Source organism: Micromesistius poutassou (assembly GCF_964030765.1).
Source record: "Micromesistius poutassou genome assembly, chromosome: 2".
NCBI lineage: Eukaryota > Metazoa > Chordata > Actinopteri > Gadiformes > Gadidae > Micromesistius > Micromesistius poutassou.
In genome coordinates, this window is record NC_140272.1 from 12,691,120 (window position 1) to 12,709,814 (window position 18,695).

Below are 18,695 nucleotides of genomic sequence, written 5' to 3' on the forward strand. Positions count from 1 at the left end.
TGTAAAAGCCGAACCCACGCTGTGCTATTTCTGTGTTCCGTCACTCCCAACTTCACATCTGTTTCAATCTTATTTCGAGCACGCTAGCGACACACACAAGTGTTCCTTCTACGCTTTTTGGGGTATTTTCTTAAAAGCCTCCCGAGCTTTATGTGCGATCTAAAAGGGACAACACACTTGTTACGTTGTAGAGCGCTGCACCCACCGCCAAGCCACCAGTCAAAGACACACCTAAAGCTGATCCTGCCAAAGTGGCCAAGCCAGCTGGGGCTGTAACCCCAGCTGCTGCTGCCGCTGCAGTGGGAGTGTCTAAGAAGGGGAAGCCGGAAGTGGCAAAGCCTGCACAGACCAAGGTAGACGATTCCTTTAGACATCCGTGGTGCTGGTGGTGGGGGATCTTCTTCTTTCTTGCCGCCCATTTGTGTGTGTGTGTGTGTGTGTGTGTGTGTGTGTGTGTGTGTGTGTGTGTGTGTGTGTGTGTGTGTGTGTGTGTGTGTGTGTGTGTGTGTGTGTGTGTGTGTGTGTGTGTGTGTTCATTTGGCTTGTATGTAAAGAGTACACCTGCGATAAAGAGGAACAGGGTTAGGGTCCCTTTTAGAGGGACTTCATTGTTCCATTTTTGTTCAAGCACAGCGAGGAGAAATACATCCTTTCTCTCTATCGTCATCCAAAAGTCTCATCGCTTCAATGATTTATTCATAAAACACACACACACACACACACACACACACACACACACACACACACACACACACACACACACACACACACCCCTTTGTCATGCTCTGACCCCCTAAGACCCATACTGTGTTCCATCAGAAAACACAATGTGTGTGTGTTTGTTTGGCACAAACACATGCAGAGCAACAATTAAAGTTGACCTAATGCAAAGGCGCTGTCCTGCAGGTGCAAGTGGAGGTCACGCCCCCACCAGCCAAGGCTGCCAAAGAGGTAAAGTAGGCCGTTCACTGCTTTTCACGAGCATGGTGTTGTGTTGTGTTGTGTTGTGTTATTGCTTCAGCGTCACATTTAATGCATGTGCAGGCGCCTGCTCTGGACCCCTTTGATGCCCTAGCCAGCAGTCTGCCCACTGTCGGACCCGTAGCACCAGAGCCTGTTTACACTGGCCCTGAGGTCCACGAGGTACCCTGTGTGTGTGTGTGTGTGTGTGTGTGTTGTACGTGTGTCTCTTTTTTGTTGTACACACGTGTTAGTCTGCAAGAATGTAGGTCTGAATGTTGGTAAGCGTGTCTGTGTTTCGTTAGGTGTTTTTGGCATTTCTTTGTGTGTGTGTGTGTGTGTGTGTGTGTGTGTGTGTGTGTGTGTGTGTGTGTGTGTGTAAAGCCCACTAAAAACACTGCATTGTGTGCTTGTTTGAGGAAGCCCTTGTGTGGATTTGGCCCGTTCAACCTGTGTTCTGCATGTCTCACAGCATGGGGTCACGGCCAAGAAGGGGGTTCTGTGTGGAGAGAGAGAAGACACACTGCCTCCCAATTACAGATATGAAAACATGGTCAGTTAAATAAAAGTTATTATGTTGAGTGTAACGTGGAAGAATGACACTGCTGCTGTACAGCTGAGATGGAAGATAGAAGAAGGAGCTATAAAGCTGCTATGAATTGTACATAAATGAATACCTCATTCAGTAGAGGTACTTGTATGGAATATGAAATGTATTATTATACTATGATAAAATAATCATTTCAATATCATATTTGAAACCATTATAATTTTTATAAACAATTTTGATTGATGATTATGATTAGTATAATTGTTATCATTATGCATTACATAACACATTCCCTGCTGTTATGTATAATGTATTGATAACGTGTGTGTGTGTGTGTGTGTGTGTGTGTGTGTGTGTGTGTGTGTGTGTGTGTGTGTGTGTGTGTGTGTGTGTGTGTGTGTGTGTGTGTGTGTGTGTGTGTGTGTGTGTGTTCTGAAGCCCACTGCCCTACCAGACGTCACGCCAAAGGATGTACCGGTAAGTTGAATCACTCACACACACACACACACACACACGCACACGCACACATATTTCATTCACATGTAGACATGTGAACGCTTAGACAAACACATAATCTTGACATGTAGATTGATTTGCAAACACACACACACAAAGCACAGTGAATGCTTCTATGACCTCCTCGTTGATACTCTGGTTCCTCTAGAGTGAGGAATGTTGCATAACTGCGTAGGGTGTTGGTTCTGCAAAAACAAAAGCAGGACCCACCTTCAGTGCATGGTCCCTTTGGCTCTCTGCAGCAACAACCACCCCAAACCATCTGACACGACACATGCACGCAGTAGGCACACTCATACAAACAACATGACAGGGCCCACTGCCAAAGGCATGATGTTGATGCTGTTTGAAGCAGTTGCCCCGTACGTACATAAAACTAAGAGTAGAGTATATTCACACAATACACACCCATATTTGCATCATAGCCTACACCCTCAGATGCCTCCTTCCCTTGGTGCGACGTTGCCTTCGGTCGGTCCTTCACTCTGCCTACTTGCTTCGGTTACTTGCTTAAGCAAGTTCCAGGTTGTCGGTTTCAATTTTCAACTATACACTCGAGAGTACGACAATGCGACAAGTCGATTTCAAACGGTGCGTTTGCTGTAACGTTGCCTTTGTAGTTGTTATTTGGGTTTCATGGAATGTATAATGGGTGTGTCTGTACTTTTCCTCCAGTGTTTCTACATGCTGCTGGTTTGCATTATATTTGCTTTGTCTGGGTTAGTCGTGCCCCCTGCTGGCCAGCACCTTTCTTTTTTAGTGGAAGTTGAAATGGGTGCGGCGCTGCTTCACCGATATCTTTAATGTAGTAAAGATGAGTTCATTTTTTTCGTTTCCATACCCAGAAACCCATGAGCACTGACGAGGCCCTGGACTCCCTGAGCTTCGGCTTCGCGACAGCCCCCACCGCTCCCCCGCAGGTCCCGCAAGAGGTCCGTTTCAGCACGCTTGTTGCTGTGCTGTGGAAGCTAATTAATTAGCATTTGACTTAGCATAGAGGTTACTTCGAATGTACTTGTTGTACTCTGTAGCCATTTTTTTAAGTTACAACTTGGACATTTTCATTTTAGTTGGGGTGGCAGGATACACTCTCTATCCAGCCACAGTCATACATTCATTTACTTTCTTCACCTTATGGTTTTTCTTCTCTTTTTTTTTTTTTTTCAGAAAATGGAAAGTGTGGATGCCATCGATGCCCTGTCCGCTGGATTCTCTAATTTTGCCCCCCCTCCCACTGCTTCTGTCAAGGTACAGAACACCTTTACCTCTGGGACGGCAGTGCGGCATGGCATGTACAGGAACGCAGATTAAGACAAAAGGACCAGGTCCCACAATGTTAGAATGCAACATTTAAAACCCATTTTGGAGCTCAACCAAGAGTGTAAAGGTCATCTGATTCTTTAAAAGATGTACCTTGAAACCTTCTCAAATTGCATGCTTGATATTTAACAATCTTGACTAGCATATACCACATATACATATGCAGACTGAGAGGGACAAATGTTAGGACTCAGTATACAAAGTGAGGACTTTGCAGTCTAACAGGTCTGTTCTCTGACCCAGAGTCCCACTCCCCCTGTGGACAAGAAGGCCAAGATGGACACCATCCCTGATGACTTCTCTCTGATGGGCGGGCTTTCCTCCCCGCCTCCTCCTCAGGTATTCAGACTCTGGCGCCCGCATGCACCAAACTCACTGCTCCGTACAAACTGAATTTAGCTAACCCTATTTAGCTCTTCGTCCAGTATCTCACTTGATTAACAACTACTTTCACTCTAACCTAGAAGTCCGCTGAGCCAAAACTCGAGTCACCTGCTGCCCCAGTACTCAAGGAAAAGACATCGGCTGCCCCAGTAGTCAAGGCACAGGCCCCTGCTGTCCCAGTAGCCAAGGTACAGGCACCAGCGGTCCCAGTAGCCAAGGTACAGGCCCCAGCTGTCCCAGTAGCCAAGGTACAGGCACCAGCGGTCCCAGTAGCCAAGGTACAGGCCCCAGCTGTCCCAGTAGCCAAGGTACAGGCACCAGCGGTCCCAGTAGCCAAGGTACAGGCACCAGCGGTCCCAGTAGCCAAGGTACAGGCACCAGCGGTCCCAGTAGCCAAGGTACAGGCCCCTGCCCCCGCTGTCCTGAAGGATACCAAGGCCGACACGGTGAGTCCCTGTCCCCCTGTCCTACTGTCTTCTTACCGTCATTCAAATTTTCATTGCCGTAAGTTTATTGTGGATTCTATGTCTTTTTTTTTTTCTATGTCTCTCCTACTTTAATTTCTATTTTAAAGAACTTTATGAGCATGATCAACCATACAATTGTTATTTTGAAGAACAACGTTGTGAATACAAAACCTCCCTCCCTCCCTCTCTGCCTCCCTCCCTCCCTCCCTCCCTCCCTCCCTCCCTCTCTCCCTCTCTCCCTCCTTGCCTCCCTCCCTCCGCAGTTCGATGATTTCTCTCTGGACGCCCTTGCTGCTCTTGGAGACACCCTGGGAGCTCCAGAACCAGTGCATGAAGTTCCTGAGCTCAGACCTGAGGACATTGTTTCGGTAAGGGTCCACAAAACATGGAACTAATCAAACTGAACAGCCTTTGTTGAGTCCACACCCACACCCCCCGACTCAGGTGTGGCTCATCAGTTGTCCATTTCGTTGTCTGAAACATTGTTTTTTATTGGTAAATGTTAATAATTAATAATTGGTCACATTTCTCAATCCTTGGCAGTTTGGTTGTGTATCGATCTCACAGTTCGGCAAATACATTTCACATTACTTTATAAGGGATCCATCGAGCCATCTGTCAATTAGTGTCAACCTTCCTAACCAGTTTTAGAAGTTTAATTCTAAATTCATAACTGTGTATCCAGAAGGGGAATTTGCTGCGTTAGCATTTGCTAACCGTTAGCTGCTACCATTTACATGCAGATTTACAGAAGCCTGGCTCCTGTTTATGTGAGGGGAATACACTTTTAATTACTTTCCAAAGATTTTGCATTGTTTCCATTGACATGGATTCAAATCAGCTATGTGGTTCCTGGTTGTGGGGCGGACACACACACACACACACACACACACACACACACACACACACACACACACACACACACACACACACACACACACACACCCTTATCCTTTGAACCTTGTTTTCAGGAGGCCAAACTGACCGAGGAAGAGGGCGTGCTGACGGGAGTGAGGGAGGACACCCTTCCTCCAGAGTACCGCTTCTCCGAAGACAAGCTCAAAGACCTGCCAGCCCCCAAACCTGAGGTGAGAGGATAATAATAATAATAATATGGGATTTATATCGTTAAAACATGCAGGAAGTATTATTTCATGTCCAAAAGGTGTCGGTACAGGTGTCTTTAATGTGTGGTGTCACTGTATCAACGACACAATGATTTGATTATTAGTAGTAACCAATGCATAAAGTATATACACGTTATACTCAAAATTCAAATTCTACCATAACCGATACCCATCTCTCCTTATAACTTTCTCTCTCTGTCTCTCTCTTTCTCTTTATATCTTTCTCTCTTTCTCTTCCAGCCTTCCTTGGCCCCTGGGGAGGCCCTGGACTTCTTGTCTGGGGACTTTGTGACTCGCCCCGCAGCAGCTCCTGTTGTCCAGGCCCCGGTTTTGGCCCCCTCAGCTCCGCCCGCAGAGGTGAATACTGACCTCCCATTGGGGGCTGTAACTTCCTCTGTCCCGTCAGTCCAATATAAGTCATGTGTGTATCTCAGGGCTGTTTATGATGGTGGATCATATGTTATTTCTATGTCTATACATTGAGTGGGCCTTTCCTGACTGGACTTCTCTGCACTGCAGGCCACAGTGGAAGATCTGTCAGCCCTGGACGCCCTGGACGCCCTTTCTGGAGATTTCATGACCCAAACAAAGGCTTCTGCTGTCCAGGCCCCGCTTCCGTCCCCGGCCAAGAAGACCCTAAAAGTAAACGTGTGTGTGTGTGGGCGTGTGCGTGTGTGTGTGTGTGTGTGTGTCGGTAAATCAACTTTTACATTATTCTCTTAAACGGTATTAGAAATGTCAATTTTGTGGATTCAATTCTAAAGGTCTGAACTAGATTATTCACCATTTTTTCCCGATCAATAAAATAATTACAAATCATGGAGCTGAATGGACTGTAGGCCTACGACATTTCCGTTTTGCGAGATAAGAAACATTAATTGTATTCGCATCAAGGTCATTTCTTTATGGCTTTAGCCAGCGAATAAATCAGTTGAACCAATCAGAGTCAGGTACCTTTGTCATGGTCAATTTATTTTCCAGCTTTTTCGCATCTTTTATTCGTTACGCATCTGGTGTCAAAGGACCTTTTTGAAGCTGTGCCAGAATTATCACATCTTTAAACCGTAAACATATTTTTAATTCATCTATCTGCATGCGTGTCTGCTCTCTGTCTGCAGAACGAAGCTTGTGATTCAGCCAAGCCCAACACCACTGTTAAGGTCCCCTCCAAGAAACCAGTCAAGGTAAGTGGCCATGAATCAAGAACTAGTCCTCAGCTTCTCTTTCTGAGATTCTTACGAAGCAGGGGGGTGGCATATTCATAATCATATTCCATATGTAATATTGGATGCACATATTCTTTTCCCATATATTTTGTTGCTCTTTGCTCTCTGCATGCGCCACACTTTTTTTTTGATCATCTGGTGATCCATCACTGTGGGATGAACCTCTGTGTCTTCAGGATGACTCTCTGGATGACCCCTTCGCTGCTCTGAGCGACACGCTGGCAGCCCCGGAGCCAGCCCCTGAACCCCCCAAACTCAGACCCGAGGACATTGTCTTAGTAAGTCGTTTTTTTACCTTTTATATTACATCCCATCATGCTGTATTATTCAATTGAATACTGCCGTAGAACGAAGATAAAGTAATCCAAATGGAGAATTGCAGCGGGAAATAGAGATTGGTACATCCAGGCACAGGCACATTCTGTGTGTGTGTGTGTGTGTGTGTGCGTGTGCGTGTGCGTGCGTGTGTACGTGTTTAGGAAGGAAAAGTGATTTCCGAAAAGGGCGTGCGGGTGGGAGAGCGGGAGGACAGCCTCCCTCCAGAGTACCGGTTGTCAGGAGACACACTGAAGGACCTGCCTGCCCCCAAACCTGAGGTGAGTCCCTTGAGCCTACCTCTACCTCCACTGTAACAAAAACAGCAACAAGTCGTACTCCGACTAGCAAAGTAGCCATAATAACTACTTTGACCATCCCCCTTGTTTGTAGCCTACCATGAACACAGGTGACGCTCTGGACATCTTGTCGGGAGACTTCCTGAGCCCATCCCTGGCTCCTGCTGTCCAGGCACCCGTCTGCAGCCTCCCAAAGCCTCCGGTATGACTCACGCACCCCGCCCTGCCCCCACTCCCCCCCCCGCCCCGCCCCCTGCGGTTTATTGGAATAAGCAGGACAAAATGCTTCTTTAGCTGTTCCCTGTTCCCCTGTTGTCAAGGTGATGGGGGTAATGCTTCGTTGGGTTCAGAAACAAGGGCAGGATAGTCTTAAGTAGTGGTTAGGGGGTTTGACTCCCAGCCTAATGGTTTTGGGTTTGAACCCCAATGGCTGCATAATTAATCCAGTAGTTGTCTTGAGTAGGATTCCTACCTGCTTCTTAAGTATATACGTACGTATCTACAGATCCTTGCAATTCCCTTTAGATGCTTAATGACGTAATAAGTCACCTCACAAGACTCTTACAGTATTCAAACAAAGGAGGCGTGAAGAGTGTCTAAGGTTCTAAGTGTGTGTGTGTGTGTGCGCATGCGTGTGGCTCCCTCCTGCAGGCCTCTGCAGAATTCGACGCTCTGGATGCCTTAGCGGGGGACTTTGTCGCCACCGCCGTCCTCGCACCTGCAGTCAAGTGTGCCACTAGTCAACCCACACAAACCTCTCGCCAGGTACACACACACACACACACACACACACACACACACACAAACCGCACGCCACACGCACACATAGCTGCAAGCACACCGAACCACGCACACATAAAAAAATGAAACTACTGTATAACATAAACAATGCGTCTCGGCAATGTGTGTTTGTTGTTGGTGCTCACTGCTCACTCTCACTCTCACTCTCACTCTGCACCTGTGTGTGTGCACGATGCGCATCCATCCCCTGAATGCAGATGTCGGAGGGTGTCACCAGCGCCATGGACGCCCTGTCAGACTCCCTGATGGACATCACCCCTGTGCCAGAGCCCGCCCCCCTGCCCATGAAAGACATTGCCAAGGTATCTGAACCCACCAATAGCAACGTAGTGTGGTCCTGCACAGGGGGAGGTGAACGTTTGAACTCGACATTTGCTTCCCTGGTGGCAGGAGAAGAAGGTGGTGGAGGAGAGGCTGACCCTGATGGGGGAGGACGACAGCACGTTGCCCCCAGAGTACCGGCCCAGCGAGGAGGACATCAAGGTGACAGAGGCCTTTTACATTGAGAGTATTCTAGCAAATGGACAGTTTGGAACCCTGTGCTTGAAACCCTGTCCAGAATTCTAAAACACATGGTCAGCTAGAGTAATTAAAGATTCATTCCTTTTTAGATGGCGGCGGCTGAGGCCAAGAAACCCGAGGAGGTAAGATCACAACGCTCACACACACACACGCGCACGCACGCGCACACACACACATACTCACACACTCTCACACACACACACACACACACACACACACACAATACAAATCTTGCATTAGGTTGACATTTTTAAGAAAAGAATATATGAATATATATAAATCAGGCCCACCATATTGTTTCTCCTCCATGCGTCTGTAGAAACCCATGGGTGATGCTGCCGCCCTCGACCTGCTGTCCGGTGACTTTGCACTGGCTCCCAGCGCTCCTGCAACCGCTGCTGCACCCACTGCTGCACCTTGTTTCATAGCCCCCCCAGTGACGCAGCCGTTAGTGCCCGACTCAGAGCCCCTGAAGGTGATAGGAGAACTGAACACATACAAATTAAATAATTAAATTTAAATAAACTAAAAAAAATTATTCTGTACTTTGGTGAACAGAGTTCACCATTTCCTAAATAAGACCTGATATGAACACCTGCTATCAAACAGAAAATGTGCTTATTGGGTTACTGTCTCTGAGGCGAGGCCAAAGGCCAAAGGCTAACCTCCAGCCCAGACTGTACAATAAAGACTCTTTGCTGTTCTCTCTCTTCAGCCCATGGCGGGGTCAGCCCTGGACTCCTTGGCTGGTTCCCTGCTCCCTGACGCCATTAAGACAACAACTAAGGGGGAAAAGCCCAAGGTGAGGCATAAACACTCAAATATTACAACGTGATCGCCCACCATATTGGTCTCTGTGTAACGCCGTGTACATACAACATGCACACGGTTTATTATAGGACAGGTCTTTAAGGATGCATTACCGGTAAACGGTATGGTTCCATCAATCCATTCGTGGCAGAGTCAACACTCACAAACTGTATGGCAGAGACTTTAACTGAAGTGTTTCTCTTACTTCAGAAAACGGCGGGGCCCTCCCTGGACTCCTCGTCTGGGACCAAAGGCGCTCCTGATGCCAAAGCCAAGGGGGAAAAGGCCCAGGTGAGGAGGAAACAGTAGAATATTACCGTGTGGTGGCCCATATGCACAACGTGCATACACACATTTGACCGTTTCTAATGATTAATAATTGATAATTAACGGTACGCGGTGTAGTTCCATTGGTGGAGGACCGAGTGTGGAGGTCTGAACCTCCATGTCCACCCTAACCCCAGGTATTGACTGTGTTACAGGGCAAGAGCAAGTCACGGTCAAAGTCAAAAGTAAGGCCATGACCTGCTGCATGTCGATCTAACCAATGTCGGCCTGTGTCACTAACACTGCAATCAATTTACCTTCAATAATTCAACTAATTCAACCTCGATAATGGAATAATGATCCACACCCGCTGTGCCCTGCTGTCAAGGCTGCCAACACACCGCTTCAAATTCAAACAAATTTCTGTTGCTGCTTGTCTTCATGGATTGTCATAAAGCGTCATGTAATGGCTGTTTCAATGGCTGTTGCAACGGCTCTGTCGTTTTTATACCTCTCATGTTGTTATCCACTGCATCCCATCTTTACTGCCAACGGGACACCTTTCATCTATTTCCAATACATAAACTCTTCCCTTGTCCGACTGGTATACCTTGTATTTATTTTTGCTTCATGTTTTGTAGAAACACCATGCTGATGAGCCATCTCCCATTGACCAGCTTGCTGGTGATTTCCGCACAGATGTTGTGTCTGCGAAGAAGGGAGGCAAAAGCTAGACCGCTTGGTAAGGCAACCACAACTGAATTGTATTTATCGAATGTCCCAAATCGGACATGCCAGTTAATCACTCTTATAGGGAGCGACTCAAAGGCCACCCCAACTGATTTTTTAAAGGGAGTGTATCAAAAAGGCCATCCCAACTGAATTTTGTTCAGGGATCGTCTAAAAATGCCTACCAAACTTGTTTTTTTAGGGAGTGTGTCAGAAAGGCCACTTGACATGCAGGGAGTGTGTCAAGTGTCACAATGCCCCTACTGATCCCCTCCGTTGTGTGTTTTTACCTTTTCAGAGTCATGCTGCAATTCTTCTGCCCTTTGGCTGGAAACCGCGATTGGGGGATCGACACTCTAGATTATGAATCTATTTTTCTAAGTGATGGAGAATGTATACTGGATGACAGCAGAACCTAGCAATGCCTACACAGCATGCTTACCCCCTGACACACATACATACACGCACACACACAATTGTACACACCCTTACACACACATATACACACACAGACACAACACTGTGTGCAACGCCTTACTTGCTTATTTTCATGTGTATTAAGAAAACCAGAGGATTGACGATTTACTTCCCCTTTGTGCCTAAGTTGATAAAAACTGAAATGAATGAAGGCCAGAGAACGGTGGACTAAATGAGATGAGTTGGGACGGTTGATATATGAGGTAGAAGGGATGGTGAGGATTTTTAGGGGAAGTATTTTTTTTTAAAGAAAAACAAAAAATGTTATAGTTTCCCATCGATGCAAAGTCCTCGATACAAATGCATTGTGACCACGGACCACAGCTGCTGGTATCAGCACAAACAAACTAAATCGCCTCGATGCCATGGTGATGTGGGGATGTCGCCATGTCGATAGAGGAGGCGGTAAGGGCCTTCAGCTGGTGTGGGAGAGTGGCCTCTAGTGGTGTGTATAGGGTGTGCAACCTGCATACACACAGCCAAGTAGCCTAGTTATCTATTATGTGGTTGAACGCAATTGAGACACTAGTGTACAGCTTACTTTGCTTAAATATATTGATGGATAACATTTAGTTTACAATATTAAAGACAAATTTATGAAAAAAAAAAGGGTTTACAGAATGTGGTCTGCTTGATTCTGTTCCTGTGTGTGTGTGTGTGTGTGTGTGTGTGTGTGTGTGTGTGTGTGTGTTGTGTGTGTGTGTGTGTGTGTGTGTGTGTGTGTGTGTGTGTGTGTGTGTGTGTGTGTGTGTACCCCTGTACCTGTACCTGCTTTGGAGTAAAATCCTGTATCTGTATTCAAAAGTGCACTTAGAACCTAGGTAGTTAGAAACTCTTCACACTGCCTTAGTTTGTATACTGTAGTAAAGGGAGAGATGTTGTTAATATCAAACCACCACTGGATCGTTCACTGAGTCCAAAGCCAGCTGATGTTCAGTAGGGGCCGTGTCGAATACGTCCGTTTAAACCGGCTTCTCCAGGGAAAACGATATGATGAGAAAGATGGAGCGTATTTTAGAAGAGAAAACTAATCTGGATCGTAATGAATGTCCGATTTGTTTTTGTAATTGTCTATGTGTCTGGATTAGATGTGATTATATAATCCAGACACGTACACAATTACAAAGAATGAATCGGACTAGCTCTTTCTATGCTCCCCAATCAAGCCCCCCCCAACCCACCACCCCAGTAATTACAAATAATAATAATATACTCTAAACCCCCCAAAAAAAGAAGAAAAATGCAAAAAGAAAACTGTATAAATAAATGCCAAATATATTTTAGCGACAGGAAAGAGAATGCTGTTTTTATTGTGCAGGGAAATGGCAGTACACCCAGCAGTTATATGTTCAGTCTCTTTGACTTTGGGCTCTGTGGTGTTTCACTGTGCATATTTCTAGAAGCCCACTTCCTTTTGACTCGTGGGGGCTTCAGTTTCAAATATCCTTGCTTAAACTTAAGCTTTCTGTCTAAAAACTCTACAATTCTGCGCCACAACTCTGGATGACTGATGATGGGACTTCAAAAATGTGGGATTGATGTGCATAAAACCAAATGTATGTGTTTGAAAATATAAGAATAAACATTTGTTCACACAAGTTATAGCTGTCGTAAGTTTTATTTACAAGCGAGGAAGCCAAAAGTTAATTGAAAAAGACCATATACTGGTATATTAAATTAAGAAATGGTTGGATACAATATTTAAATTAAAATCCCAATAAAAGGGCAAGGCAAGGCAACTTTATTTATATAGCACTTTTCATACACAAGGCAGACTCAAAGTGCTTCACATATAAACATTGTCATACAATAAAAGAAAATAATATATAAAAAAGTAAAATAGATAGAAAATAAAGGCAAAGTAAAAAAAAAAAAAGCATTTTAGAAAGTGCAATGTATTTAAGATCAACAGTCTCAGATACCCACGGCATGCAATTTTTTTTCATAAAAAGATGAAAGTATACAGCTGTAAACCATTAAATTGATGATTTCACATTTACAAAAAGCTAAAGAAAAAACTGGTTAGAAAGTATTTGTAACAATATTAAAATGGCATTAATCTGGGAGATTTTAAATAGTAAAAAAAAAGTTTTTAAAGAGCTTAAGACTAAGAAATGGGTCCGCATTTTTTACTCATTGCTTATTTTGACAAATTAATAGACAAAAATACAAAAATGGTAATTAGTTTATTAAATTGTGTATTTTTCCACATTTCTTCCCTGATTTTACTTGATAAACAAGTTCTAAGTCATCATATCAACTCCATTGAATTTCTTAAATCTTAATTATTTTGACAATATATTAAGGATGGAAATATTACGGTATATGTTCACAAGCAAAGTTTAACCATTTCCCATGTGTACCAAGTCATCAGTCAACTAATTTAATATTTTGAGTATGAAGAGAATAATACTCAATTATTATTTTTAAGACTACATGTGAGGCATTGGAGCAGTAACTTAAAATGAACTTCAAAACGTTTTCAGTTTTCCATCGCATGTCCTCCTTCACGCTTCCTCTGTTGTTTTCTGTAAAAGACAATAAGAGTTAACGTTACAATTACCCTGAATAATATATATATATATATATATATATATATATATATATATATATATATTTATAAAGTATAATAATAATAAACATATGAATAAATAATGAATCTATCTAGTTATATATATAGTTATATATATAGGCCTATATACGTGTGTTTGTGTTTGTGTGTGTGTGTGTGTGTGTGTGTGTGTGTGTGTGTGTGTGTGTGTGTGTGTGTGTGTGTGTGTGTGTGTGTGTGTGTGTGTGTGTGTGTGTGTGTATCTGAAAGAGATGTGTTTTGTATTTGTATATATGTATATACTGTATACATGTATGTGCAGGCCCTTTGTTTGTATATGTATGTATATATGTATATATATGTAGCCCCTTTTTGTGTGTGTCTTTGTGTGTGCATGCGGAAAAATAACTTACTTCCTTTTATAATGGTGCGGACAACGCCTAGTCCTTATCCCTTGAACAAAGAAAAAGTGTTACTCAGAACAAGCTGAAATGCTTATCCATGTTAAACTCATAGATAGATTACGACTCAATAGACCTGGTAAGTAAAACCAGGAGAACATTGAAGCAATGATTTCCCATGGGGATTTGATGCCATCGCCCTGCTCAAAATGCCCATAGAGAATGGGCTGTGAGCTGTTTCATCCACAGGTTCCTCTTAATTCAAGTCAAAAGTGGACACATTACACAGCATTTGGATGGTGTACATTTAAGACCAGTAGTAAAGGCTTGGACTCACTGTTGCAGTAGATAATTGTGATGAGGAAGAGCAAGATGATAACGCCATTACCGCAAGCCAAGGAGCCCAGAATGACGGGGCTACAGGACCAGATGCTCAAGGCTGAAACACATAGACATTTTTACTTTGGGCCATTTTATTAGCTTAAAGTTTAAGCTCAGCCCACCGACTCTTTTTAAATGAAGGTGGTTTGTAGAAGTTGTAGAAGTCTGTGTGTGTGATTTGATGTAAAATGTGTAATGATAAGACCACACCCTTACCTTCCTCGGTTTTGATGTTGCAAGTGCAGACCGTTGGTGATGTAGGCCTATTTGCCTTTGTGGCAGGCCCAGTGGGTGATTGGGTCACTGATAGTGATTTATCTAAAGGAGAAAATTAGTTCATTATCTATAGAAAAAGATAATTTGAAACGATTTAATTCTCAGGAATGCTCAACAAGTGTACACATTTTTGGCGAATGTACATTCATGAATGGACTGTCATTTAATTTGTTAAAAAAAAAAAAGTTGTAATATTAGAGTTATATATTATAGTGCTCTCACCCGATCGCAGTCTTGTGACTTTTCCAAATGTGAGCCCAGAGCCATTCAGCACAGCGCAGCTGTAAACACCACTGTCTCGTTGTGGGTTAAACTTCTTGATGGAAAGTTTATTATCATCCTTCATCTTTGAGTCACTGTAGATTACGTTTAATGTTTTCGTCTTTAGTATGCCATTTGATGAAAAAGATCCAATGAATTCCATGCCCTTGTCCGTGACCCGAAGCCACATGATGAAATTGGCTCCTCTTTTTTCACATTGGATGTCAACCCTGTCTCCTTCTTTACGTTCAATGTCCTCACCATGCAGTGATGCAATGTCTGAAATATTCAACATTATTTTTAAGGATATTTAGAAAAAAATCAAAAATTATTTTCAGAACTTCTACAAACCTATCTCGGATCTACAACAAACATAATATTGCACAACTGCATTAATAAAAACACATTCAATTAAATGTAGGTATCAAACTTATCTTAACTACTAATGCAGTCAATAACACTTACTTTGAAATAGAATTAAAATGGAAATGGCCTTAATCCTTTTTTGGTCCATTTCTTTTCACCTTTTAGCTTTGTAGAGTCTACAAGTCTCTGTGTGAAGAATAGCAGCCCACTTTGACAAAATGTAGTGGGACATATAACCACGCCCCACCTGTAACCCATCTCTCCACTTCATCAAGTAGAATCATTGCATTGGATTCCTGCAAAGAGCATTGCTGCATCGGTTGGTTGGCGGCACAGGCCTGTATGGTGAAACCTAGAAAACATGAACAAGAGCAGACAACCATGTGATCCACAGCACCGATGCTTTGGTGTGTGTGTGTGTGGGGGGGGGGGGGGGGGGGTGCAACCAAGACAATTCTTGGTTAGAGCCTGAATTAATTTGGACATTTGTTGTACGGACATGGGCAAATTTAGTGGGAATGCCGACATTCGATGGTCAACTTATCTTCAATTATCAAATGTTCCAACCAAAAATTAATGAAACCTGAATCTTGTACGCTGTGGCTGATTATGAGGATTGTCCAATCACATGGCCAAACACATGCCACACTGTGTGCTCATTTGCATACAGTCAGTCAACAGAAGTTCAGCTTTTGTCCAGCTGCTTTAATGCGTTGCCTATTGCGAGACATCTCTTCTGGTGGGGCCAGGCCGTAACGCGCCTCAAGTGAACCAACCTGCAGGCTGCACATTTTGTCATCCAATTTTCCATGGTGAACTCTTCACAATACATGGATCATCATCAAGAACACAATATATTCAAGCTATACACAAGCATAGTTCTTATTTAAATATCAATACATATGTGAATCTGAACAGAATTGTAGCAACCCTACAAGTATATTAAAGTTAGATTGGCTGGATGGTAATAGTTCCCCTTATCGTCTATTCATTTTCTAGCAGCTCAACTACAGTATATGTCGGCACTGCTGCTGTTACCATGTCCTTATGAAACATTGTTTTGTCTTGAATAAAATATGTGTTGTGCAAAGCTTTTTAAAGATCGACACCCCAAGATCGACACCCCTAATAGAAGGACCCAAACAAACCATGGCCTGCCTGGCCCTCCCATTCCATTTCAATTGCTTAACAAACAGTGAAATGACTTGGCTGAACCCACTACGACGTGTGGAACACATTCTGAGGAGCTCTGAGGCCCGTCCTGTTTCCTCTGAACCAGGACGGAACATCCATTGACACGTTTGGTATCGAGAGGCGAGGTGACATTCAGCAGCACTGCGGCTGTTCAAGGGGTGGGTAGGCAGAGATTCAGACATGGTTGCGAAACCCCAAGTGTTCTTTGACTTTTCTTTTTACCAAGGCTCGCTCTTCACACACTGTCTTGTTGTCTTTGAGTTTCATGGTCTTTTTTGAATTTTGTTTGTTTATTTTATTGTATTTTATTGCTTTGCGGGGTTGTGAGGATAATAATTGATATTATGGCTGAAACGGGGCTAGTTTGAGGTTGCATGAAGTACTGAAGTCACAAGGGGGAGTCTGTTGATACTTCCTTCCTTCTCAGAGGAAGCCTAAGCCCACTTGAATCGTTCCATTGCTGTTCTCCAGGGTTGAGTCACAGCACCACACACACGCACATGCACTCACACACACACACACACACACACACACACACACACACACACCCTTTACAATTTCCAATAGTATGATATCGCCCCCCCCACCCCCCATCCCCTCCCACCAACACCTGCATGGGCTCCCCTGTCTGACTCACTGGGGATATACAACCTGAAACCATCTTCGCTGTCCCCAACGTGTGAGAACGTCTGTCTTCCTATGGAGTGGGTGTCCAGGGGAAGCCAAAGAGAATGCCCTGAGTTGCCCCGTGGGTGCGTGTTCAACAGAACCTGACATTCATAGGTAGTTTGAAAAATAATAATACCTCTCCTTTCCTCTCCTCTATCAGCTTCCTCTGTCGTCTTGCTCTCTGGGCAGATCTAACGGTTCTATGCATTGTGGGATATGGGTTTGGAGGACAGGACACTGCAAGGACTCAACAGCATCACAGACAGTAAGTCAATTTGGCGCGTGGCGAATACATTGATCGTTCAACGAGTGACTTAGTCAGTAAGGTATTGAGTCCATCAGTCAGTCAGTAGTCAGTCCGTCAGTCAGTCAGTAGTTAGCTTGTTGTTTATGCCTGTGTCTGTGCCCCTGGCAGGAGCATGAACCTTACAAGGAGCTTTCTGGATACCAGTAGAGATATCAGCAGATGTGCGTGTTAAAAACACATACTCAATCACATAAACGTTTTAACACACCAATGCACAAGCCAATGCACCCATATTCACAAACACAAACAGAGAACTGATATACTGTGCTTGATGCCAATTCTTGACATAGCTTTAAACGTGTCAAATATAAATACATTAACAGTTAGATACATAAGAATATCGTTTTAAGTTATGCTATATTTCCAGTTAGAACGGACCATTTTCCAAGAGGTGTCATCGTAGGACAAACACAGGTGTAGTTCATAACACTAATTATGGGTCTGCTACTTTGAAGCACCAGGGCCGGGGGAGTAGACTAAACTAGTGAACATACAGACGTATGGATTATCTACTAGCCGTTTCGTGGCACGTCAAAGTAGAAGACCCATAATTAGTGTTATGAGTGACACCTGTGTTTGTCTTATCATGATCTAAACTCCATGAAAAAGGGTCTATTTAGTTTATTCCAATTTTTTGAAAGAAAGATGAACAATGATTTAAACACATTTGTATGTCTTTTTCCCTCTTAAGAATTAACTTAAGAGAGAGAGAGAGAGAGAGAGAGAGAGAGAGAGAGAGAGAGAGAGAGAGCGAGAGCGAGAGCGAGAGAGAGAGAGAGAGAAAAAAAGAGAAAGAGAGAGAGAGAGAGAGAGAGAGATTTAGATATGGCTCTTGTCATTTTGCAGTATTATATAGTCTTCAGATTGTGCTTCAAATATGTGCTTCAAATATTTTGAATTTTACATTACTGGCAAATCTACTCTCAGGTTTTTTTAAACACATGATACAGTGAAATAAGGTAGACTTTGTACAAATGGTAGTACAAATCTAAAATTATATTTAAAACTCATGTATGACACGACCGATTTGTGTTTGTGTTTTGTCTAAACAATTTACGTTGTTTGTTTCTGTGAGTGCCGACTGGTTGTGTGTTGGTAAGTTGATTTCTTGTGCTGGTATATCTTCCCGTGAGAAGGGACCACCTCTATCGCAGCAAGGTTGTGTGTCTTTATTTAATTTTATTAATTTATTTTTTATTATCGTGTGGTGGATTGGAAGCTGCATCCATTTTGAAATAGATCAACAAGGAAATATGTCTGGTGTAAGAAGCCCTAATCGAAACTATAGGATAGGATTAGTACATACACATATTTGTTCATAAGATGTTATTGTAACCCATGTGCTGCCTATTATAACATAAATATGCACATAGTTTAAAAGGTTGTGTGGGTGTATGGTGGAAAGTGAAGGGGCGGGATTTCCATTTTCTTCTGTGTTTAAATATAAATAATATAAATGCATACGTTTATCTTGTGATAACATATAACCAGATGGGCTAAATAATCATAATATTATGGA

The 18,695-nt window shown here is 43.4% G+C and overlaps 2 protein-coding genes across 36 annotated transcripts in view; one reads left to right on the forward strand and one right to left on the reverse strand.

Moving 5' to 3' along the window:
• Positions 1-12,368, forward strand: part of cast (calpastatin) — a 31,899-nt gene extending 19,531 nt beyond the window's left edge. For 20 of the 35 annotated variants that reach the window (XM_084463626.1, XM_084463603.1, XM_084463613.1 and 17 more), the window contains 27 exons: positions 192-353; positions 907-951; positions 1,045-1,143; positions 1,433-1,513; positions 1,949-1,987; positions 2,872-2,958; positions 3,194-3,274; positions 3,590-3,685; positions 3,811-4,176; positions 4,461-4,565; positions 5,169-5,285; positions 5,565-5,681; positions 5,844-5,966; positions 6,443-6,508; positions 6,727-6,828; positions 7,030-7,146; positions 7,259-7,366; positions 7,816-7,929; positions 8,163-8,267; positions 8,356-8,448; positions 8,577-8,609; positions 8,807-8,962; positions 9,203-9,289; positions 9,508-9,588; positions 9,780-9,809; positions 10,206-10,306; positions 10,592-12,368. In XM_084463626.1, coding sequence (XP_084319752.1) covers positions 192-353; positions 907-951; positions 1,045-1,143; positions 1,433-1,513; positions 1,949-1,987; positions 2,872-2,958; positions 3,194-3,274; positions 3,590-3,685; positions 3,811-4,176; positions 4,461-4,565; positions 5,169-5,285; positions 5,565-5,681; positions 5,844-5,966; positions 6,443-6,508; positions 6,727-6,828; positions 7,030-7,146; positions 7,259-7,366; positions 7,816-7,929; positions 8,163-8,267; positions 8,356-8,448; positions 8,577-8,609; positions 8,807-8,962; positions 9,203-9,289; positions 9,508-9,588; positions 9,780-9,809; positions 10,206-10,298 — 2,703 coding nt within the window. In that variant the 3' untranslated portion in view covers positions 10,299-10,306; positions 10,592-12,368. The remainder of the gene's footprint in view (positions 1-191; positions 354-906; positions 952-1,044; positions 1,144-1,432; positions 1,514-1,948; positions 1,988-2,871; positions 2,959-3,193; positions 3,275-3,589; positions 3,686-3,810; positions 4,177-4,460; positions 4,566-5,168; positions 5,286-5,564; positions 5,682-5,843; positions 5,967-6,442; positions 6,509-6,726; positions 6,829-7,029; positions 7,147-7,258; positions 7,367-7,815; positions 7,930-8,162; positions 8,268-8,355; positions 8,449-8,576; positions 8,610-8,806; positions 8,963-9,202; positions 9,290-9,507; positions 9,589-9,779; positions 9,810-10,205; positions 10,307-10,591) is intronic. The other 15 variants (XM_084463618.1, XM_084463619.1, XM_084463599.1 and 12 more) reach the window with 7 other exon arrangements.
• A 75-nt stretch (positions 12,369-12,443) lies between these two features.
• On the reverse strand, positions 12,444-15,170 carry cd8a (CD8a molecule). Its single transcript, XM_084463629.1, has 6 exons — positions 15,106-15,170; positions 14,602-14,919; positions 14,320-14,421; positions 14,060-14,161; positions 13,735-13,774; positions 12,444-13,298 (listed from the first exon to the last, which is right to left on the reverse strand). Exons 1-6 carry the CDS (start codon positions 15,152-15,154, stop codon positions 13,253-13,255), a joined length of 657 nt encoding a protein of 218 aa, XP_084319755.1. The 5' UTR covers positions 15,155-15,170; the 3' UTR covers positions 12,444-13,252.
• Between the last annotated feature and the right edge of the window lie 3,525 nt (positions 15,171-18,695).

Excerpts from the sequence above, each read along its gene's own strand:
- cd8a (XM_084463629.1), bottom strand. The coding sequence starts at position 15,154 with ATGGACCAAAAAAGGATTAAGGCCATTTCCATTTTAATTCTATTTCAA. Across the intron at positions 14,920-15,105 it reads CATTTTAATTCTATTTCAAA|ACATTGCATCACTGCATGGT; the intron begins GTAAGTGTTATT and ends TGAATATTTCAG. Across the intron at positions 14,422-14,601 it reads AGTCACAAGACTGCGATCGG|ATAAATCACTATCAGTGACC; the intron begins GTGAGAGCACTA and ends TTTCTCCTTTAG.